This window comes from Poecilia formosa, unplaced genomic scaffold (assembly GCF_000485575.1).
Source record: "Poecilia formosa unplaced genomic scaffold, Poecilia_formosa-5.1.2 Scaffold100, whole genome shotgun sequence".
Classification (NCBI taxonomy): domain Eukaryota; kingdom Metazoa; phylum Chordata; class Actinopteri; order Cyprinodontiformes; family Poeciliidae; genus Poecilia; species Poecilia formosa.
The window spans coordinates 1,256,448-1,278,459 of NW_006800039.1; the positions used below are offsets into that span (position 1 = coordinate 1,256,448).

At 40.1% G+C, this 22,012-nt stretch overlaps 3 protein-coding genes across 16 annotated transcripts in view; 1 reads left to right on the forward strand and 2 right to left on the reverse strand.

The window, feature by feature from the left end:
• shc3 (SHC (Src homology 2 domain containing) transforming protein 3) overlaps positions 1-354 on the reverse strand; it is a 38,418-nt gene extending 38,064 nt beyond the window's left edge. For 3 of the 4 annotated variants that reach the window (XM_007558948.2, XM_016674743.1, XM_016674741.1), the window contains exon 1: positions 234-352. The gene's annotated coding sequence lies outside the window, so the exon portion shown is untranslated. Of the gene's footprint in view, positions 1-233 lie in introns of all 4 variants that reach the window. The other variant, XM_016674744.1, reaches the window with a different exon arrangement.
• Positions 1-20,907, forward strand: LOC103142749 (cyclin-dependent kinases regulatory subunit). Of its 3 annotated transcripts, none has more exons than XM_007558946.2 (4): positions 1-137; positions 722-849; positions 978-1,056; positions 16,967-20,907. In XM_007558946.2, exons 1-3 carry the CDS (start codon positions 19-21, stop codon positions 1,019-1,021), a joined length of 291 nt encoding a protein of 96 aa, XP_007559008.1. In that variant the 5' UTR covers positions 1-18; the 3' UTR covers positions 1,022-1,056; positions 16,967-20,907. The 3 variants fall into 3 exon arrangements, with proteins under 3 accessions (XP_007559008.1, XP_016530232.1, XP_007559005.1); XM_016674746.1 differs by lacking the exon at positions 16,967-20,907 and adding an exon at positions 2,934-3,005; XM_007558943.2 differs by lacking the exon at positions 16,967-20,907 and adding an exon at positions 1,131-1,593.
• Positions 2,224-22,012, reverse strand: part of sema4d (sema domain, immunoglobulin domain (Ig), transmembrane domain (TM) and short cytoplasmic domain, (semaphorin) 4D) — a 40,963-nt gene continuing 21,174 nt past the window's right edge. For 6 of the 9 annotated variants that reach the window (XM_007558937.2, XM_016674739.1, XM_016674738.1 and 3 more), the window contains 14 exons: positions 15,874-16,007; positions 14,219-14,364; positions 14,077-14,139; positions 13,883-13,981; positions 13,691-13,784; positions 13,439-13,555; positions 12,003-12,154; positions 11,004-11,179; positions 10,716-10,872; positions 10,129-10,351; positions 9,840-9,952; positions 9,372-9,544; positions 9,160-9,206; positions 7,746-8,992 (listed from right to left, as the gene is read on the reverse strand). In XM_007558937.2, the coding sequence (XP_007558999.1) occupies positions 7,998-8,992; positions 9,160-9,206; positions 9,372-9,544; positions 9,840-9,952; positions 10,129-10,351; positions 10,716-10,872; positions 11,004-11,179; positions 12,003-12,154; positions 13,439-13,555; positions 13,691-13,784; positions 13,883-13,981; positions 14,077-14,139; positions 14,219-14,364; positions 15,874-16,007 (2,689 nt within the window). In that variant the 3' untranslated portion in view covers positions 7,746-7,997. Of the gene's footprint in view, positions 3,024-3,882; positions 3,972-4,119; positions 4,333-6,282; positions 6,484-7,745; positions 8,993-9,159; positions 9,207-9,371; positions 9,545-9,839; positions 9,953-10,128; positions 10,352-10,715; positions 10,873-11,003; positions 11,180-12,002; positions 12,155-13,438; positions 13,556-13,690; positions 13,785-13,882; positions 13,982-14,076; positions 14,140-14,218; positions 14,365-15,873; positions 16,921-22,012 lie in introns of those variants that run through there. The other 3 variants (XM_007558939.2, XM_016674740.1, XM_007558936.2) reach the window with 3 other exon arrangements.

The following is a 22,012-nucleotide window of genomic DNA, read 5'->3' on the forward strand; positions in this document are numbered from 1 at the left end:
CGAGACAAAAACCTCAACATGCAATTAAACTGCAACTACAGTTTAATTAAACTTTTCCTGTTCATCTTCACTGGAAATATGTCTCGAAGCCAGATTTATTACTCGAACGTGTACATGGACGACCAGTATGAATACAGGTGAGCAGCCATGTCTCCGTCAGTAAACAGGCCGAGTAATAGATATTCTATTAAGAAACACGTTGAACTGTTCAAAATGTCTATTTTTTGACTCACCTGTACCGCTTCTAAAACTTTGACCGGTGTGCCACATTAATGTGGCTGTTGTGTGTTTTGAGGGCTTTTCAATTAACCTACACCTTATATAGTTTTCATACAACGACGTCACTTTCTCTTGGGGCTCCTCAAGGCTTCACCGTGCACAGCTGCATCTCATTAATCATTTAGTCGTACTAATTGGAGACCTGTGGAAAAGCTTATGTTAGATTAGTTTTTTTCAGCTCTTATCTATTCTGGATATATGGGCACAAGTTCCTCTGTAGTCTTTACAGTACAGTCCTAAAAATACCTGTTTCTGAGGAAGCAATAATGACTATTTCGTCTTGATATAGCTGGTTTGTAGTCTGGAAAATTCCGGAAAAGTCTGGAGTTGAAATACTTTCCAGGGGTTTTGTTGACAGGAAAGAATGTGTAACTTTGCCAAATAGACATAATTAGTTGTTTTATTAAAAGTAATAGTCTTTTTTTTTTCTTCTCTTGCTTAGGCATGTTGTTCTACCTCAGGTAATGGCTAAGTATGTCCCAAAATCCCACTTGATATCTGAAGATGAGTGGAGACAGCTGGGAGTGCAGCAGTCCCGAGGTTGGATCCAATACATGATACACGAACCAGGTACGTGAACAAAACGATTTAAGATTAGCCTACCTTGGAACTGGAAAAAGCTTTCTTCTTAAAATAACTGTAGAAATTAATTATACCGTTACCTAGTTATGTGAAGTTTTCGTCAAATTCTCTTTCAGAGCCTCATATCCTACTGTTTAGAAGACCTCTATCAAGACACTGACCCAATCCTACCACTTCTCATTGGGAAGTCGTGCTGTGAGTGATGGTTACCCTTTTGCTGCTTAAACAGTTAAAAATAATTATTCTTTGTAATTTTCCTTGTGTTTTAGGGACTTGCAATTAGCTACAATTGCTTCATTCAGCCAGAAGGAGAAAAGGTGACTTGTGATGTTTATCTAGAAGCAATTTGGACGTAAAGAAATAATGCAATGGAACACCTGATGGCCCACATGACCAGTGGGAAGGTTGCTGTGTAGCTAAATATTTGCATATGAACTCTAGAAGAATGCTTAAACAATTGTGCTGCTGTCATACAGTTTCAGTTTTTCCACGTTTTCTTTGCTTACAGCATTTTCCCCTTTTGGTTGTATTTTTCTCTTTTGGACACAAGAGGGTACTGTAATCTTGTTTTAAAATTAAAATGGAAACATCATAAACAGCAACTTATGCAGAGGTATTGTCCAGGTCAACTACATGTCTTTTTCCCAGATGCACTTTAGCTCAATACAAAGTTTCTAATGTGAAAAACAACAATAAAGCCTCACCACAAAGTATTTTCCCCTTACGGAATAGTCATCGGTCTTTAAATCTATAATCCATTTCTTTAATAATCAGCATCTGTTTTGCCAGTTAGATTCTAGGAAACAGTTGTCCTGTTCCAATTCTGCAATAGATCTACAAGAAGAAGTCCTTGGATGATAAATTATTCAGGTGGAAGAAAATGCTTTTTGTGGAAAATGCTGATGTGGTACACTGTGATTCAGCAGAGTTGGAACTTGCAGAGCTGCAGGAGTCATTCAAATAAGTACCACTGTTGCAATATTTCATTGCACAATTACAAGTAAAAGTTTCCCTTTAAAAGAAAACCCAACTTTGATAGATTATATTATAAAACGAAGAATACCAAAGGAGCATTAGTGTTAATTACATTACACAAATCTGCTCTGTGAGGTAAAAAAAAAAAAAAAGAAAAAAAGAAAGAAAGAAATCCAGACCCCAACAAGATTAATCCAAAACATGCCATAACAAAACACTGAATATACTCCATTCAGTGTTCTACTGTAAAAACGAACTTCGTTGGGTTTTTACAGTAAATGCCATACGTGTGTAGTATGCATTTGTTTTAGGAGTGCGAACAACTACTGGTTTTCAGCATTTCTGAAAACCAGTAGTTGCTCAACATGATCCATTCAATACAAATCAGACAAGAATAAAACAATTTATTTCAAGACTAAAACCACATGTTTCTTTAAAAAAAAAAAAAAAAAAAGCAATAAGTGGTAAACTTTCCAGTGTGTGCCAAAACACACTGGACTTTGGCAGTTTAATGTTTACCTTTGTAGTATTGTGAATAATATAATAAAGTATTGTTTGATTCAAGTAAATAATTAAGCTAACTTAAGCATAAGACATACTGGCAATAAAAGTATGACCATAGATGATAAATTTCTTATCTCCGTTTGATCCTAGTTGAGGCTTGAATAACTTATTATATTTTAAGTAAAAACTCTGTAAGATAGCCTTGAGGAGTGAAACTGGTTCTTTAAGGAAATTAAGAGGCAAAACTTTGAATATCATCACACTATAACTGGGTTTAACAGAGACACTGACCCAAAGAATCTGATAAACTTCAAAAAGACATTTGCCATTTTCACACAAGCACTGCTTCAAAATGTACGTACAGTCTTATACCGTAAATACAGCAACAAATCCAGTACAAGCTTTCTTAGACTGAAGGAGTCAGTGGGCTTTAATCCTTCCAGTTTAGAGGGAGTCCAAAAACCATCACAGCAGCCATGTGAGGTCTGCACCTGCTGGGTGCAAGAGCTGTGAATTCTTCATGTCATGGTCCATCAAACTCTCGTGTAAGTGGCGACACTGAAACATATTACTTGTGTTTGTGAAATGTTCAGTGTCAGAGGAGTGGTCCAGCTGGACTGAGAGGCCAGTGCACAACCAGAATGAACACGTGCTCACCCAGCTGTGTGGCCATCACAGCTTTCCTGCAGAGGAAAGAGCAGAGATTATAAAGAAGCAAAGAAGTGAAAAAATAAATAACTAAAAAAAAATGCAGGGCAAGGATTTCTGTGGATTCTGTACTTAATGACCATAAAAGCATACAATCTAAAAAAAAAAAAAAGTAGATGGTTCTCCTCTAAAATCTAAACTATGAATTAATTGGTCATCACATTTTATTTTTGAAAACATCAAAAGACAATCATGGTAAAGTTGCATTTAATCCAGTTAGAAGTATTGATGTGGTTAAAACTATTTGAAATAATAAAATTGATAAGGATATTTTGTAATGTAGTTCTTCATAGTCTGATTTATTAAGACTGTTGCTTTCTTACATTTGTACTTTTTTTTTTACCACTAGAGAAAAGCAAATGTCATATTTTTCACCAAAGTATTGCCCTATTAGTGGAAATACTCATAACCTTGATTGAACTTCCACCATAAGTAAAGCAGGACAACAGCTATTACTGAGACTTGGTCACACTTTGTATTGCCTTGTTGCTGAAAATGTGCTATATAAATAAAATTGCCTTTACCTTTACACCGAGATGTCAACTTAACAAAACTTATCGGTTAAATTTATTTTAAAGATGTATTTTTCAATTGTACCAGCAATTGTGCCAATGGTGAGAAGTGGAAGCCAAATATTTTTCTTGGGTTTATTTTTTTCCACCAGAAGAAATATCCTCAAATCATACTACTGGAATAAAATTATATATTTCTTTTTAATTTCCAGAAGTATCAAAAAGATTTTCATCTTGATATACTGGTTAGATGAAGTGAAACATTTAGACAAAGAGGCTTTTGAAGAACATGAGACGAAAAACACTCCACTGTGCGACCTACCCAGGTTTTTTTCCATCTTTTCAGCAGCTGCTCATGCTCTGTAAGCGCACCTCTCCATTGGTTCAGCTCCCTGGATGGAATGTTTTCATCTGTCGAACAACAACATCCTTCATAGATTTAACAATCACCCGTCGCCCCATCAGTGGCAATACTCACAACCAACCAGGGCAAATCCCTCATACACGACCACTTCACAGCAGTTTAACGTTTTTACCCAAATCCACACAACCATAATACCTCCTGTAGTGAGATGGAGGTCAATGTCAGACGTGTCACTTCCTGTGCTGGCTTCAGCAACACAGCGGTAACGGGCTTCCTTGATCAGCGGCCCCCCTCTAAGCCAGCTGCTCACCAGCACCTCCCTCTGGCCCAGTGGCCTTCGGTACTCCATTACTGGGGTGTCCACACTGTACCCATTTATTAGCCAATGAATATGGATGTCGCTTGGACCTGTGGAACAGAACGGGACTTCTTGTTGACTCCTGATTGTTGAGACCCTGGCGTGGAGAACATGGTGCTTTCCTTTGGTACGTTCACATGAGGAAATCAGTTTGCAGAGGTGCAAGCAGTCATGCAGCAGTAAACAGATTCCATCACATCTGATTTTGTTTTGTATCAACAGTGATCACACAAACAGTTTCAGCATGCCAGAAAAAAAGTTTCATTTAGGACAATTAAGAAAAAGCTTTCCTTAAACCTTATCTATTCATTGCCATCTTGTAAAGTTTGTACATTGAGAGTCTGAAAGAAAACATTGGACATTCAGAAAATAGTTTTTGATGCCTGATAAACTATCGCCAACCAGGAAGACTGTTTAAAACATTTTCTCGATTGTAGAATGATGTGTCCGTATCAGATCTACGTTGGTGTGTAACCCAGCCTCTGAGGCTTGCACGCAAGTAAAAAAATAAAATAAAATCTGAAGTTTGGCATGCATTTGATTTAAACCACCTCTTAACACCTCAGTGCTGCCATAGATCTGACTTAAGAGTTGCAATACAAAAACTCTAGCTGAACTGAAGTTGCATGAAGCCCAGTTTAGTTCAGCACCAGCTATGTAGAAGATACAAACATCTGAAGGAAGGGGCTCTGGTCAGATGAGACCAAATTTGAACCTTTTGACCAACATGCAAAATGCCAAGTTGTGCAGAAAGCCAACATCACACCAAAAAGACCATTCCACCTGTAAAACATGGTAATGGCAGCACCATGCTGTGGGGTTAACCTTCAGTAGCAGACAAGGAAGCTGGACAGAGTTAATGGCAAGATGGATCAAGCTAAATACAAGGTGAACCTGGAAACCTTTTAGACTTGAGACTGGGATGGAGGCCAACTTATAGCAGGATGAGCATAAAGATACAAATAAAGGGAGTTTACATCAAAAGCACACTGGCTGTATTTGAGTGGTCCAGTCAAAGTCCTGGGTTGAGTCCAAAATTGATGTTCAGGTTTTCTTCATTAATTTTTGCTGAACTTGTCAATTTAACAAAAAATGAAACAAAAATATCAATCATTGATATGCAAAGTTCATAGATACCCCAAAACATACAACTAAGTGCAGCAGGAGGTGATTCCACAATAAATCAACTCTGGGGATCAAATATAATCGCACGCCACAGCCGTCAGATCATTATTCATAAACATTTTCCTTCCACTTGACATTAATGCTGTCTTTTGTTTTTGGTCAATCATAAAAATCTCAAAGTACATTGAAGTTTGTGGCTCAAATATGACAAAATGCAAAAAAAAGTGCAGTGGGAATGGATTACCTTTGAGCAATAATGCACAATGATATTTTGTGTCATTTCTTTATTCTGATTCAGTTTTTTTTAAAAAGTTTTGAAATCTGACAAGGTTTATTTCACCACTCTACTAGGAGCCCAACATCCTATGGATTTATGTACATAATCAACAACCATTTCCCATATATACAAATATTGACAAATGTTTACATGCACACAAAAAAATTAACAGTTTTACCAACAATTCTTCTGCAGACTTCTTCTGCATGTTCCATGGAGACATCGTGAACAGTGCTCATCTTTAAATTTTACAAATTAAGACTGCCATTACACAGCAATTTATAAAAAAAAATATATATTTGTGCAAGTCAGTTGTAAAAAAGCTGACATTTTTGCAATGAATCCCTATTTTGTATTTTCAGAAATCGATCCACCTTTGTGGTAATCCAGCAAACAAATCCAGAAACCCAAACACTCAGCTCTGTTAGTTCAGGCTCGAGTAATGCCAACACACAGTAGAAAGGGGAGGAAAAGAATGCAAAACAAAGGGTTAAATACACAAGGCATGGGTTTCAAAACCAAGCATGTGTCCCTGAGGGAGGGGGAGGTTTCTTCAGGGAGGGGTATGAGATAGGTCAGAGTCACAGGCAGCACTCACCCAGAGCGAGGCAGAAGAGCAGGAAGGCCTCCTGGGCGTGAACCCCCCAGGCCTGGTCCTTCAGGAGAGGAGGCAACAGTCTTACCTCTGCCTCCCGAGCCTCCACGCAGTGGGGCTTGGCGGGAGAAGAGGAGGAAGGGAGGGAAGAGCAAGAGCTACTTCCAGAGGATGACAGGGAAGATGAGGAGTCGATAGAGGAGGCTGTGAGAGGGAGGGAGTGGCGGAAAAGAAGAGAGCTTTGAGGAAAGTCTGAACACCGGATGGCATGCAGAGAGAATAAAAGAGGGAGCGTGAGAAGTATAAAACTAGAAGCTTTGCAATAAATAAAATCAAAATGAAGGATTGAATTGCTGTGTCATTACCACAGATGTGTCATTTTAAATAATCTAAAACAGAATGTTTAATAAAATCATAATAAATATTAAACTTCAGATTGTTTCCAGGGCTCTAATGTCCTCTGCTCATACTGTACATTTTTATTTCAGTAACACACCACATAAGGGAGACGGCCTGATGAGGGTTAATACACAGGACAATCAGGAATGTCGACTTCACAGATAAAGAGAACAAGAAAATGTTTTTTTTGTTTTTTTGTTTTATCTCAGCAGTGCCACTCATCGATAGTCCACGGTTCGATACATTCCAGCTTTTCTCCACCAACCAAGATGTCCGACTGTTTTTCTATCTTCTGACGTATCAACTCTGTGATGGAGCTACACAAACCAGGTGGCGAGGCTGACAACACAGGGCAACACACAAAGGCAAATCACACAGAACCTCCCTGAGAAATTACCATGACGATGAAGCATCAGTTATACAAATGGATGCAAATGCTCCGAGGGACATTTTTATCCACTCAGGCTGAATAGAAATAGGATTCCAACTTGGAAAACATCACAATAACTTACCAATTTGGCAAAGAATGCTTCCAATTTGGAATATAAGAAATAGCTTTTCTTGCTGGACTCAGCTGAAAGGATAAAAGCTCCAAATCAGACCACAAAAGAGCAAAATATCTGATCCAAGCCTTCAGATATTTGCTACATGCTGGACATGCGCTCACTTTCATGACATTCAGCTTCTTAGCATGGGCCAGTGACCAGCAGACAGTATCAAGGAATGGCAAGAGTTCACAAAGTTAGACTTTTGAAATAAGTCAAACTGTCAACGTGACCAGTTTTTTCCAGATGCATAGAGCATTAAGTAATGGCAACAATCCTCCTCCTCCAAGTAGAGGAGGAGGAGGATTTCCCTCCCTTTGAATACAAATTCAGCTGTTTGGAAACATTTCTAGTTGTGAAAAACACCACCCATTCCCCCATAAAGAGGTTAAAAGACGCTAGTTTAAAGCAACTTTGTGCTAGCGCCTACATATCAGACTGTTAAAACTGTGCTACTCTCTCAGGAGCATAATGACCAAAAGGTTCAATATTCTCCATAAGAAATTTTGCAGTTATTCTATATTTTTGCTTAAGTCTTATGATAAATACATGTTGATGCTTTTTATTTTAACAGGTAAATAAGAAAACGTTGCTTTGTTGTTTTAAATAAAATTAACCGGATCGTATCAGACATTTTGGGCGGTTTATGCTAAATACGTCAAACTGTTTATTTTACTCAAGGTCGTCATACTGGCCCATGCCTACTGCAGAAATAAGGAACTTAGCCCTGGTGCACTTTCTACTCTGAACATGTAAAAACACCACTGATATTCATCAGTAAGCGTCATCTGCATCCGCAAACTGGATGGACTGGGAGTCGCAGTCCACATCGAAAGGTTTCTCCTGGGAGGAGCTGTCGCCTCCAAAGTTGTGAGAAGGGAGGCGTCCGTTGCCGCACTCGGGTTCCGTCTCGTAGCCAGTGTCGCGCAGTGCCTGAAGGTTTTTGGTGGGTTGGCTGCCGTTTTGCGCGGGTTGCTCCGTCATGTTAATTTTCTCGGCAGCAGACGCTTCCATTAAACCCGCCTCACAGGCCCTGTACTCTGGCTGATGGGTACACTTGTTGCTTCCTAGTAGAGTGGCTCGCAGCCTGAGGCACGGGGCGGGGAGATACTGCATGTAGCAGTTGTACACCATCGCGGCTAAAAACAGGAGGAAGAACAGGAGGAAAAGGGAGAGGAGGGCCACGCTGTTGTTGTGTTGCAAATACTCCGCAGCAGGGTCCTGGCTGTCTGGACGAGGAATGACGGAGTTTGCGGGAATGTTCCTACTTGGCTGTAACCTGACTGTGCCACTGGGCGGCGGGGTTAGTGATGGGTCAGTTTGGGGCGGGGTGGTGAGGAGGACTGTGGATGTGAAGCTGGCCGAAGTTAGTGGCTGTCTCTCTGTCTTACCATTACCTTCAGCTGGAAGCACGCTACTCGTCTCCTGGCTGCGGACTGTGGTGGCCAGACGGTTTGTCCTGGCAGGGGGTCCGGGAGGAAGATCCAGCTTCAGTGTGTATCCAGCAAGAAGGCGGCTAAAGTTCTTCCCAACAGTAGGAGCCCATTCCACAGACCAACACTGGTAGTCACCCTGATCCTCGGGGGCCACGCTGTAAATGAGGAGCCCGTTTTCGCCGATGAAGTGGAAACGAGAGGCCTCGTCGAGAAGAGTGTTGTTTGATTTCCACATCACATGAGCCAGGTTGGAGTTCACCATGCAGGGAAGCTCAGCAGAGCTGCCTGGTTTCACTAAGACTTTCTGATAGTCCTTCAGAGACACCGAAGACACTGAAAAGCAAACAAAAAGAAGTCACATTTGCATCTTCTGTTCTAGTGATCCTTCAAGTGAAAATAGTTTTCTCATACTTATGGCCTGTGAACAATGTACTGTGTATTAACCGTCTGTGTGCAGTCAGACTGTTCCGGCTCTTTGGGTGGATGTGTGCACATCTTACCTGGAGGACAGATGTCTGCATCACCGCTTAGACTTTGGATCAGACTCCTGCAACACAAAAAACCTGAGTTCAAATTATAATCAAACACTGAGAAGCGGGTAAATCAGGTCTGACCCCTAAGACCTCTGGAAGTTTCCTTTTCACTGATGAGTGCAGTACAACTATGCAGAAAGATAGCGGTGATAAAGAGTGAATGCAGCCCATCAGGTTACCTGAGCTGCTCCTTTGGAACATCAAGGATGCAGACACAGGCGGCTGTGTTGGGGTCCCAGGCGCAATAGGGGTCTCGAGCCAGGACACAGTCGTCACACGTAGAATACTTTCCACAGAAAGCTGTGGGGGACTGAATGACGCCAGAGTCCGACCCAGCATACACCGACCGTGTCTGGAAGAAATGAGTTTGTACGTATGATATGCAAAGAAAAGTATTTATAAACAAGATCTTATAACTCCCATTTTTTCTGTGGGATTTAAAAGTACAGACTATCAAAGAACTTGTAAACTTTTCTTTATGTGTCTGTACAAATAAAAGGATGACTTTATGACTTTCACAATCACCAAATGTTTCCAGCAATTTTTTTTTTTTCCCCTCAGACAAGACATAGGCTCTTATCTGAAATTGATAGAATTCACCTGAAATGTTTAACTTATATTTTTGGAGAACTGAAGAAGAAACTGACCTCAGAAGACAGCAGTAAGTTTTTTATGGGTTCAGAGTTCTTCAGGAGCTGGATCTCCTCCACAATATGGACATCTTCCTCGAACACCACCGACTTGTGCAGGACACCTTTATCTAACAATCACAGCAGAAGAAAAAAAAACAAACATTTAATTATCCAACAAGGCACGCGTGGGGAAAGTATTCTCCATTAGTTTAACATTTTAGCATAACAGAAATCAAACATGTTATTGCAAACTGCAGCAAGATCAAGCCATTTGCATGCAGTGTCACAGCAGATAAGTTCTCACCTGTTCCGGTGAAGATTACATCATAGATGTTCCCATCAAGTGCTTGGACCCTCTCTACTACAATCTGAGTGTAGTTGACGTCCTTGGTGATGAGTCGAGGTCTGTTGCCGATGGGCAGGACAGGGTCCTCCAGCAGCGGGTGGTCCCGGACAAACTGAAGGGTTTTGTCCGGAAGGTGGAGTGAGCTGCTGATGTTGTGTTGACGCAGTTGGTTGCTGATACACTGGTGTTGTGGGAGGGACACAAATTAAAGTCAGACAAATACGGACAAATCTTGATGTATTCATAGCACTTACTCATTGCGCCCTCTCACATTTCAGGCCACAAACTTTAATGGGATTTTACATGGTAGACCAACATAAACTAGAGCTTAATTATTCTGCTGTGGATTTTTATTTAGGGGAATTAAAAGCCCGCTACACTTTTCAGATTTCTTTTGTAAATACTTTACTTTTATCATTTTCTGTCGCCTTCACAATTGCGTGATGCGTTGTGTTGCCGTATCACATAAAACACACTGAGCTTTGTGGTTGTAATGAGCTATGAGTTGAGCAAAGCATGCGAGTTGAGAGTTGACAGGCACTCACTGCACCAGGACGGGGAGACGGAGGGATGCCGTTATACCGCACCCACTTTGTGTGGGACTGCTCCACTGTGGCCTTCTGCATATACTTCCCCTTAGAGAAGACTTCCTCCACAGCTGCCATGTTGTAGGCACACACCGCTGACAAACCCACGTTTCCCCTACGGCAGTAAAACACACAGGTGTGATAAATCAGTTAGACAACAAGGAGAAGAAAGAAAATGATCAAATTTAAATGAAACAGACATATTTATGGATTGTTACATGGCTGAAAGTTAGAGAAATCACTGACCACTGAGAGGTGAAAACACCATAGAAGACTGTATCTCTCCAGTCTCTTCCCTTCAGGATGAAAACGTCATGGACCACATTGAAAACAAAGTTGAGCTCCGGCATGGAGCACACCAGCTTGGCTTTCAGAAAGGAGGTCCATTTTTTCTGCAGAGTACGCTCTCCTCCAAGGTCACCCTGGAAAAGGATATGAAAGAGGCCATGTGTAAAAACAAAGAAGAAGAAGTCACATTGAAAATCTTAAAGTAGGTTAATGTGCAAAAGGGACATCAGAATCCACTCATTTTCCTTTGATTAGCTTATAATATGGATTATTCTTCTGGCCTTTCTAATAAACTAATTACCAAAAGTCTATATAGCATCACCATAGTCTGGCTTATAAATACTGTTAAGGTATTTGAATTAGAAACCACACATTTGGCAGAAACTAAAAAGAAAATTAAAGACTGACTAGTTTGTCCTAAAAAGTCCTTCAGGTATGTTCCTCAAAAATACTGGATATCTTTCTATAAAACTCCACTGAAGAAGAACCCATTCCCATCTTTGCCATGGTTTCACCTTTAAAAATGACAAACGTGGTAAACCAAAACCTCTCTCATATTCTGTGGAGGGAAAAAAAAACTGCAAATAGCTAGTTATAATCTCTAAACAATATATTTTCATCATTTTAGAGTTTTGTGGAAAGAGCAAGAATTTTACTTGAACTGATAGATTTTGGTGGATTGTGTTCGAGTCTTTAACAAAGTTATATTCGAATTCTTACATAACAGTCATAAGCTAATGTCTGCTGGTAGTTTGTTGTCTAACAAATGTTGCGCAACTATAATAATCACTCTTATTGACTGGAAGTCAATACAAAAGAAATTACTTAAGATTTGATCAACACAAAACGTACAGAAGACTTTAATCTGAGAACGATCCATAAACGACAACAACATGGCAACGGGGATAAAAGAAGCATGCTGCAGGTATGAGCAGATGGTGCACAGCGTATGCTGACCTTACAGACGCGAGCCACCCTGGGAATGAGCAGCTTGCCAAAGAACTCGTACTCCACTGACACCTCGGTGAAGAAGTAGTAGATTTTGTCGTCCTCGCCGTCTCCTCTGTGCTTCTCGGCCCTGATCACATCTGCAAAGACGAAGCTGGGCTCTGAAATGAATGCACATGGAGAGGACAGATAAATACGCTGGTTGATGCAAGATGTTCAGACCAATATAAAAATCCTTCTTACAGCCCATTTATCTACAGAAAAATTCAACACATCAATCCTGACTTGAGCTGTTTAATACATAGTATGCACAGTGTATTTTAGATTTCAGGAGTTTACAGTTTGGAGACAATGAGACCAAGATAGATTCTCCATTGCTAACTCCCACCTAAATATTGCGTACATATGCTATACAGTTACTGTATTAAAATACTTTTATTCATTGTATGTTATATTCAAAAAATTCTCAGAAATCAATTCTAAGTCATAACATCAAAATTAACAGAAATTAAGGCATGAAACCATCATTGTGTGCACACGTACAGTTCACTTTTTGAAGAGAAGTCCTGAGAATTTAATAATGTTTTAATTTACTGAGATGTAGGTGTGTATATGTTCTCCATACATTTGGTCTTAGAAGTAAGCTACAAGACAGAAACCCTTTCTGCCATACTTTGCCAAAAATATGTAATTTGGTGAAACTAAACTTGAACTTTGGAATTAAAATTCCATAAGGTGCAAAAATGATAAAAAAAAAAAAAGCAAACATATCTACAACAAAACATGATGAAGGCAGCATCATCCTCAGGCTTTTTTTTTTTGCATTACTAGGGGCTCATAATAAATCCAGACATACAAGTGAATGACTTCACCGGACAAATTTAAGTTCTAGATAGGCCCAGCCAGAGTCTAGAACTGAAATTGACAGAAAATATCTGGGGTTGCCAGAGGAGTAACCCCAGATATCTCTTGTAGACAAGAGATGATACATTTGGGTAACTATTGTGGGTAAATACTGACTGTGAACACATTTTTAATGTCATATAAAGCTTACTTTTAGCAATCCACTATGGGTCAGAAACATGCTAGTAATCCTAAAACTCAACAAGCTTCGATCTGCAGAGAGTACTTCCCCCAAACAGACCCATTTAAAGTCAGGGTTGTTTACAGAATGAATAGTCATGAGTTTGTGGTCCAGCAGCAGCAGTGACATTTTAACAGACTAATATTGCGTAAATACTGCGTAAAAATGAGAAGCTGTGAGTTTCATGTTCTGTACACAGAAAAACTGAAATCAGTCACAATCTGCATGTGTGGGATGTTGTAAAAAGGAGAACAGTCAGGGTGGCGAAAAAAATCCCAAAAATATATTTGTCCCTGTCCGTCAGTATGTTGAAGTGTCTTTCAGCTGGATGAACCACCTGAGGAATATGGTCCAAACTCACCATTGAGCCATGATGTGGAGTACTCTGTCCTCAGCAGGGGATAGGATGGGGAATATCTGGAGATAATCGGTTCACTGCCTAAGAAGTTATAAGCTGTCCCAGAATAGAGGTCTCCATCTGATGGGAGAATGAAGCCAAGTCAGTTTTCCCTCGCCATGACAAGAGATTACTACAGATTATTATCCATTTTAATGCAGGGCCTTCAATCAAAAGAGCTCTTTGTGAAATGAGCCGAAGCTGGCCTCAACTTACCGACCATGACGGCGGTAAAGCTCTGCGAAGGGTCAAACGAACACTTCCCTCTGCCATCCTCAGGTCGACCCTCCAAAGAAAAGTCTGCAAGATTCTGAAACACACAAGCTCTTACAAGTCAGCAATGCTGCTGATTAGTGGGTGCATGTAGTGTGACGTTCGCAGTTAAAGTGTAATGAACCATTAGCCTACCAAGTAATCACACTGAGGCTGGAAGGCATGTGTGCCGCAGATGTAAAGCCGCTTGTCATCCACTATCTGGAGCACTCGAATGTAGTTGGGGCAGTCCCTCTGAATTGGAACGGGACAGAGTTATTTACATCACAGATCCAGACAGGAAAAGCTAGTATGAAGCAAGCGGAAAATGTATTTGTTATCTAGCAAACCTCTCTTGATTTTCCTTTACGTGTGCACATCACCATGGGATGTTCTGCAACTTTCCACTGAACCTATGAATCAAACGTGACAACTTAGCTTTTTGAAGATATCCTCTATTCTGTGATGGCGCCATTATTCCCACTCTTTCACCTTTTGGTTCCTGACTGTCACATTCCTCTTGTTGAGCTCAAAAATGGCGTCCCTTGCTCCCACATACAGGGCATCTCTTTCCTCACTCAGCAGTAGCGTCGAGTAGTTAAAGATGCCAGGCTCTGAAAACTCCAGGAGGTCCAAATCTGAGGAGGATGATGTTTGGTGATGAGGCCACATTTACAGCTTTCAACCAATACAGCTACATTAAACCATATTCAGAGTTTTAATTAAGCTGCTCATTATACATTTGGATCAGCATTTTTGAAGTTACAGGAGATTCAATTCGTAGTTTGATTTGAGGGCTGATTTTAAATTGACTGAAATAAAATGCTGGTCTTAATGCTCATCTAAGTAGGTCATGCAGGTTAGATGAATAGAAACTTCCTGTTAAATATATTCAAACTCTTTGTGGTTGTAAGGTGACAAACACAATGAGATTTTATGTGGTAGACCATCACGTAGTATTGTTTGTTAGATTTTGTTAGTGGGAAGGAAACGAATGCAACATTTCAACAAATGTGAAAACTGTAACATGCATTATATAATCAGCCCCTTTTAATAAGATGCCTCTAAACAAATTCCTCTAATCTGGTTGATACATAAACAAGAATCCTTGAAGCTTTAATTGTAGCAAAATGTGTTTTTAAAAGAATTGACTAAAAAGAGCTGAATAAATATGCACAATAAACTTTTCTTTTTTTTTAATTGTAAAATATTGTGAAAGCCATTTGAAAAGTTCAAGGGTCATGAATGCATTTTTCTTTTGTAAGGCAATGTAACTAGAAACTCATGTCTTCCTCCTCCTAAGACATTCCATCTCTTATATTGAAGTCTTTTCAAAACATTAATAGAAATGAGCCTTCCTGCTGCGTGTGGAACTGGTTTGAAGCAACATGTCAGCAAATGCAATCACCTTTTCTTCCTTTTCAAAGACTGCAACGTGAAGTCTCTTACTACTGGTGGTTTTAGCTTCAAATGCAGGTCACAAACAAAATAAATACCCTCAACAGGCGACTAAATGCGGCTGGGCAACAGAAGAGTTTAAAGAGGAGTCTCTCTTGCTGCTCTCACTCGGAGACCGAGTTACCTCAACTATTTCTGTAGCCAGCAATGAGAACCTTTTCTTCATAGAATCATTCGCCTAATTTGAGACTGGAGCTACTTTCTCCTGATAGAATTAGGCAACAGGTGAAACTAAATGTACTATTGTGAACATGAGACGCCGAGTTGAAAGAGTTTGACATATAAAGACCGTGTGAACGCTCTGTTCCTCCTGCACTGCCAGCGAACTTTATATCCGAGACTCATGTGTCTTGTTTTGAGATTGAGTAAAGATATCGACTCACAGTGAGAAACACTACTTCTCACTCAGATGGCTTTTATAGAAAAGTGAGGTTTAATTTTAATTCTTTGTTTGTTTTTTTTTTTGTTTGTTTTTTTTTTTGCCAAAAATTAAGGATTCAGATGCTTGACATTTTTCTAAATCTAGAAGTAAAAGATGAAAATGTGTACACAACTTTCACTTCAGCATCCCCTCAGTATCAGTATTATCTTTTCTACTCCTTCAGGTTATCTGCAGCTTTCTCTCTTAATGCAGCAGGTAGATTTACTGTTTTTAATCAAGTCAGAATATTTACTGCGAGCAGCTCTACCTTGGCGTTTCCAGGAAGTTCGGGGAACACTGTGTGGTCCGTGGGTTGAAACCTCCAGGAGGAGCCCCAGAAAAACTCCCAGCACTCCAAATCCCATATTGGACTCTGAAAGCTTTGGAACTGTGAAGTTTCCCCTGCAAGAGCACGAAAAGAACAACTCAAGAGTCAATGAACTGAAACCTTCATCTGCTTTCCCCGTCTCACGAGAGCTAAAGTTTGTTAAATGGAGTGATGTCATGCAGTGCAAGCTGACAAATGGGGGAACCAACTTTTAAGTTCTCGAAAGCAGACTCATCCTGTTTCAGTAAAAAATTAGCATACTGAATGTCATGTACATTAGAATAAAAACTGCAGTGAATCATAAACAAAGACATGAAGCCCAGCAGAAGCACTGCGACAGTCAATCAATAAGTTTCTTCCAAAACACAGACGGCAATCGTATACTCCTCTATTTTCTGTGTTCAGTTCATGGGCTCTAGAGTCATGCAGATCTAAGGACAATTCAGACAGACAGAGAATTATAAGCTAACAGAAATGCTCCAGCCATGGTTTAAGAGGATTTGCTGCTTTTCTAAATACCAAGATAAACAAAATATGTATTTTTGGGCTGTTTGTCTGAGAAAATGAGCTAATTCATGAGGTCCTGGTAATTTTGGCTCTTCTACGTTTTGAACCTTAGTCATTTAAATAATTTACCATCTGTCAAGCAAGATATGTCATCATCACTTTGCAAACCAGTAATTTGAAGTAATGTTCTGTGATTTATTCATTCGACGCTACAGAAATGTGGTTATGGGACTCTGCCAGTAGGGGGTAATTTCAAATCAATGTGTGTTATGTATGATGTGCATTTATCCCCATAACTCAAAAAATACAAACAAGCTGTTAAAGCCTAAAACTATTGTTTACAAATAGAAACTATTACAGTATGGTTTAAATGTGATGTTATGAAATTGGTTGTTTACGAGTGCAAAAAAGATGGATGAAACAAAATGGGGCAGCTACAAATTAGTAAAGGGGCAAAATGACTTGGAGTTAGACATTTGGATAAAGATTTTATGCCATTTCTGAATAATTAAACTTAATCTTGGAGGAAGCGCCGAGATCAAGGCAGGGGTCCTGAAACCTTTAGGGACGTCGTTCCTACTTGGATATGGGTTGCTGGAGAGACGAAGAAACGTGTACGCCAGATTAACACTTTCAAACCTTTTGAAAAATTAAATGAAACAGCTCCAGGTGCAGAAAACACCAGAAATTCATTTTGTCTTACGTCTGGTTCCTTCCACCTTTTTCCCTCTGTTCATCTCACCAGACCTAAAACTATCACGAAATGACACACACAATCAGCAATAAACTTACAATATAAATTTGCTGTGTATGTTTCATTTCTGTCAACAACATCAGTATAAACCTTTCACCTCACAGAAAGGAAATTACACCCGTCACCGCTCTGAGGGTGGAAAAAACAAACAACAAAAAAAAAACTTGATCTGCTTGCCTCTGGTGATGACGATAATAACCAAAGCCTTCATGACAAAGCTGCTGGTGTGCAGCCATTATCAGACACTGGTGTCTGTGTCCGTTTGTCAATATGATGAATCACTATGACATTTTTTGTCCTCTGCCTTTCCTAGCGAAGTGCCTGATAAAGACTTGATGAAGCTGATTTGTCCCATTTATGCAGGTGCCCATTTTATCTAGACTGTCCTCACGTGGCTGATGTTTTGATAGTTTATAAAACCAGTTCTTCTAATGCTTATCACAGCTGGTTTTTAACAGTTTACAAAATTGGATAAAAGTTGTCTTATTGATAGTCGGGGTGTCACTCACACATCCCATTCCCAGACGACAAAAGCTAAAAATGGGATAAGTTGCACTGCTTACTCTAATGGTGGTAAAAAAGCTGTACATTTGCTGAATTAAAATAATATGTTGGGTTTATTTCGGGATTGCGCCTTTAACGAACGTTACTTAGTGGGTTGGACTTTGCAGGCCTGATCTAAGCTCAGTTTTCCCCCGTCCTCTTGACCACTCAGCTGAGCACAGAAGGCAGTCTGCTTGTTTAGTATCCTCTGTGTTTACCTTGAAATATCTCCAAAGTACAGACTTTTTTTTTTTTTTTTTTGGAGGATCAACAAATAACTTATTGGTGTGTTACCACCACCACCACCTAGTATGAAGTGTGGCTTATCCTTCGAGTTGCACCGCGACCCAGCCCTCGAGAAAAATCCAGCAGAAAAGTGGTATCGGTTTGTAGTATCGGCTTGCTTTTACAAGTGCAAGTACTTGACACTTGTATTGGGACACCGCTAGTTTCTAATCAGAAGTTTCAAATAAAATCTTTGGTTCAAAAAAAAAAAAAGAAGCAGCTTTAAACATTTATAAAATATTGCAATAAAATCTCTAAATCTGTTCTAAGTCCTGTCTCTAAATGTGGCCAGATTTATTGCAGTTTGAGAAAAGCAAGGCAGAGAACCCAAAATTATCCCAAAGGTCAGTTTTCACTACACTCAGCTCAATTCATTGTGACTCACGCAGAAGACCGATTAACTCCTTTTACTCAATTATTGTTGACGCTGAAAAGGCTTCAGCTGGGAGGGTGATTAAATGACATAATTCAATTGTAAAGCTTACGTGCTTCCTTTCTGCTGATCCAGTCATGTGAGAGCTGCTGTGTTAAAGCCTCGTACCCTGGTTAGTGTCTCATTTAAACACAGGATGTCGGCCTTTAGGGAGCCATGTGCATCCGGTGTCTCATGAAAGAAGGTTTTAGTGGCAGCAATCAGCAAAGGGCAAGTTTCAAGCTCTGTGCACACTTCCCTCTGAGTAAGCAATGCGATCCTGCACCAAGCAGGTTATTCTGGTTTTATATCACCACACAATTGAAAGAATGCAAAGTACCAGCAAGAAAACTGCAAAATGGTTGGACCAGTCGCCAAACAAATGTGATGAAGCAAGAAACTGACTCATTACCCATGACTACTGGCTGCCCAATAGTTAGACTCTCCAGGTACTCCAGTAAAATGAAAAAGGTGACAGGAATTGGTCTCTCTAATCTGTCCTTAAGAGTGGAGGTGTGCATGCTTGGTTGGTTGTTTTGTGCTGCCATGTGATTGGCTGGCAACATGCCCAGGGTGTACCCATCTCACGCCAGAGGACCACTTCAGACAGGCACCCAACAAAACTGCAAGAATAATGGACAAGGGCTGAATGTTCAGATGCGTCTCCAATTCATTCAGGCTGTGAGAGTGTACGGTTTCAGCGGATGACAGGAAGGAAAACTACAAAGTTGTTTCATTGAAGTCAGTCATGGATCATGCTGGATTTAGAAAAGTTTAATATTTAGGAAATATAACCTGTATTTTTGCATCAAGCCATATGTTCTTGTAATACTAGTTACATTAATCAGACATGAGATAGTAATCAATTTTGCTCCCACTAATAAACATCAGTGCAAAAAAACAACCCAGTCACCACCAGTTTGCACCTTTGTTACTATGTCCGTTTTAAAAGCTACTTTCTGTCGATAGTCCCCAAATTAAGTCTTATTGCTGCTCTTAAAAGCTCATTTTAAAATAAACATTCAAATTATGTTCTTTTATTTTATTATAGTTCTAAAAGAAAAATAAAATCAGCTATAATTGATACTGGCAGGTGAAGGGTTACCAAATAACCAGGGATTAGAATATTATCAACTAAATTCTAGCATCCACAAATACAACAAACACTGTATGGTATTTAGCTAACATACTTGTACTAAAAAAAATTTGCTCATTCAAATTTACTGAATAAATTAAAGAACACAACAAATAAATCATTGTTGATTGCTTTTTAATGACCTGGTGCCCCTACTGTGGCTCATTAAGCTCAAATTTAGGTTAGTAGTCCGTCCCACAGCAGTTTGGGGGGGGAGAGATGTATCATATGGTATGGCAGTACGTAAAATCAGTCAGGCTCAATCCAATACGAGACAAAGAAGGGAAATTATAATTGATTATTGATCCATTTCTAAATGAGAACAACAAGGTCTATAGGCCACGACCTTTACCAACACTGAACCTTCCACCCTTCAGAAATTTCACAAACAAAATCTGCTAGAGCTGGAATTCCATCCCAGCTTCAGGCTCGACCATGGACTCCATTCTGCTAAACGGGGGGTGTCAAACACACAAGCATCCATTGTTTGCAGAAGATGAGGGGAGCCTCCACTCGACTCCATCCCACCCTGCCTCACATCCGCGTCATCACTGAGGAGTAGTCGACAATGAATAGAGAGAAAGGCTTTACCTCCCCCTCGAACCCCCTTCGGTTCTTTTGCTGCCTTGCCAGCCTAAATGCCAGGACAGCTTAGCCATAAGGAAGGGCCCCCCAAGGCAAGCTGGACTTTTTAAATACCACACAAGTCCATGAGATCTGAGTGCAGGGTGAAAATCTCAAGATGATCACAGCAGAAACACTGAAGACCTGACAAAGAGCCCAGGCGGACAATATTTTCTGTGTTTATGCTTGGAGATTAAAAAAAAAAATCTCCTTTGGGCACATTCCACAAAGAACAGTTTCCCACTAGACTCAATCATCTATCTGAACTCATGATGGCCTCCATCATTCCTGCCACTCTCACCCCCGTTTAGGGCAAACCCCGGGCTTCATAACCATTTGAGACTCAGTGTTACAGTAGCAGAAAGAGCACACACTCATGAGTCAATGCTGCTGAGAAATGTAGGAGTGTCTATAGCGGCCTGGGGATATTTAAGACTGTAACCATGCTGGCTGGTCTCTTTGAGCCCTTTGTGTTCCCAGCTCAGCTCTGCTGACTGGGCAGAGAGCGGACACCTGTTTGGGGCCTTGAAGTTCCCAGCACTGTGCTGTTAGCTGGCTGCAGACACTGGCAGGCCGTCCAACAAGTTAAGGAGGGAAGAAACAAGAAGTGAGAGCTTATCTGAGCACTTGAGTCTTGGCCATTTTTCCTTACATTGGTGCCATTTCTACCTTGACTAAAGTGGCTGGCTGGGAATAAGTAAAAAAAAAAAAAAACTCCAGGCCTCCAAGTTATACTGCTCTCCTTTTCCATTTGTTTTAAGACTAAAATGTACCAAGTGCTGGTGTTTGGCTAGGATCTACAGCTACCTGGAGTGTAAATAAGTAGCTTAAGAAGAAGCTAAAACTATTTCAAAGGTTGGATACTTTAAGGTAAGCAGTTTCTTAAAAAAAATAAATAAAAACTTCAACAAAACATTAGAGCATTCAGAGCCTCCCGGAACCCTAACCTTAACCCTAACTACTTATATTTTATTGGGATTGTAAATGATAGACCCACACAAAGTAGTTAAGAATATTTCTAAATAAAATTCAGGTCATCACAAGCTGGATAAGAGAAAGAAGGTCATCAGGTCGAGAGAGAGAAAATTAGGGTTAGAAAAAGAGAACATGAGCAAAACGCCAACCCTGCATGTCACCCTGAAATCTTCACCCCCTCTCAGTGAAACATGGTGGCAGCAACAAGATGTGGGGCTCGTTTATTTAGCAGGGATGTGGAACAAGATCAGAATGGATGAAAAGAAAAGCAAAGCTGAAAAAAAGCTGCCGGAGGCTGCAAAGGCGCTGGTATGGCGGTGAAAGGACAATGATTTTACACATGCAGCCTGTGTGACTGAGGTTAAGTGGGTTTTCCAAAGAACAATGGTCAAATATTCCAGTTGCTAGACGTGCAAAGCTGGCAGAAACAAAACTACTGTATTGGTCTATCCTGTAAAATCCCAACAAATTACTTTGATGTTTGAGGTTGTAGGGTGACAAAATTCAAAAACCTTTTATAGGGGTGTGAATACTTTTTCAAGGTACTATAAACATGAATTGAAGATGATGAGCGAAATGGTAAATAGTCTGCATGGTAAAAGCAGGTAACGTGTCTTGCTCAAGAACAAAATGACTTAGAAGGATGGAGCAAGAGTTCAAACCAGCAACTCACCTGTCAACCTGCTTCAAAACACAAAATGAACACCATGTTAAATGTTTTAAATACCACTGAAGAAGGATGACTGCGAGCTTTGCATAGAAAACGAAATATACTTTTCGATGCAAAAGTACCATAGTCGTCTCATCATCCAAACTTTTCTGTAAAGTAGAAAACGATTCAAAT

Excerpts from the sequence above, each read along its gene's own strand:
- LOC103142749 (XM_007558946.2), top strand. The coding sequence starts at position 19 with ATGCAATTAAACTGCAACTACAGTTTAATTAAACTTTTCCTGTTCATC. Across the intron at positions 138-721 it reads GACGACCAGTATGAATACAG|GCATGTTGTTCTACCTCAGG; the intron begins GTGAGCAGCCAT and ends TCTCTTGCTTAG. Across the intron at positions 850-977 it reads ATACATGATACACGAACCAG|AGCCTCATATCCTACTGTTT; the intron begins GTACGTGAACAA and ends ATTCTCTTTCAG.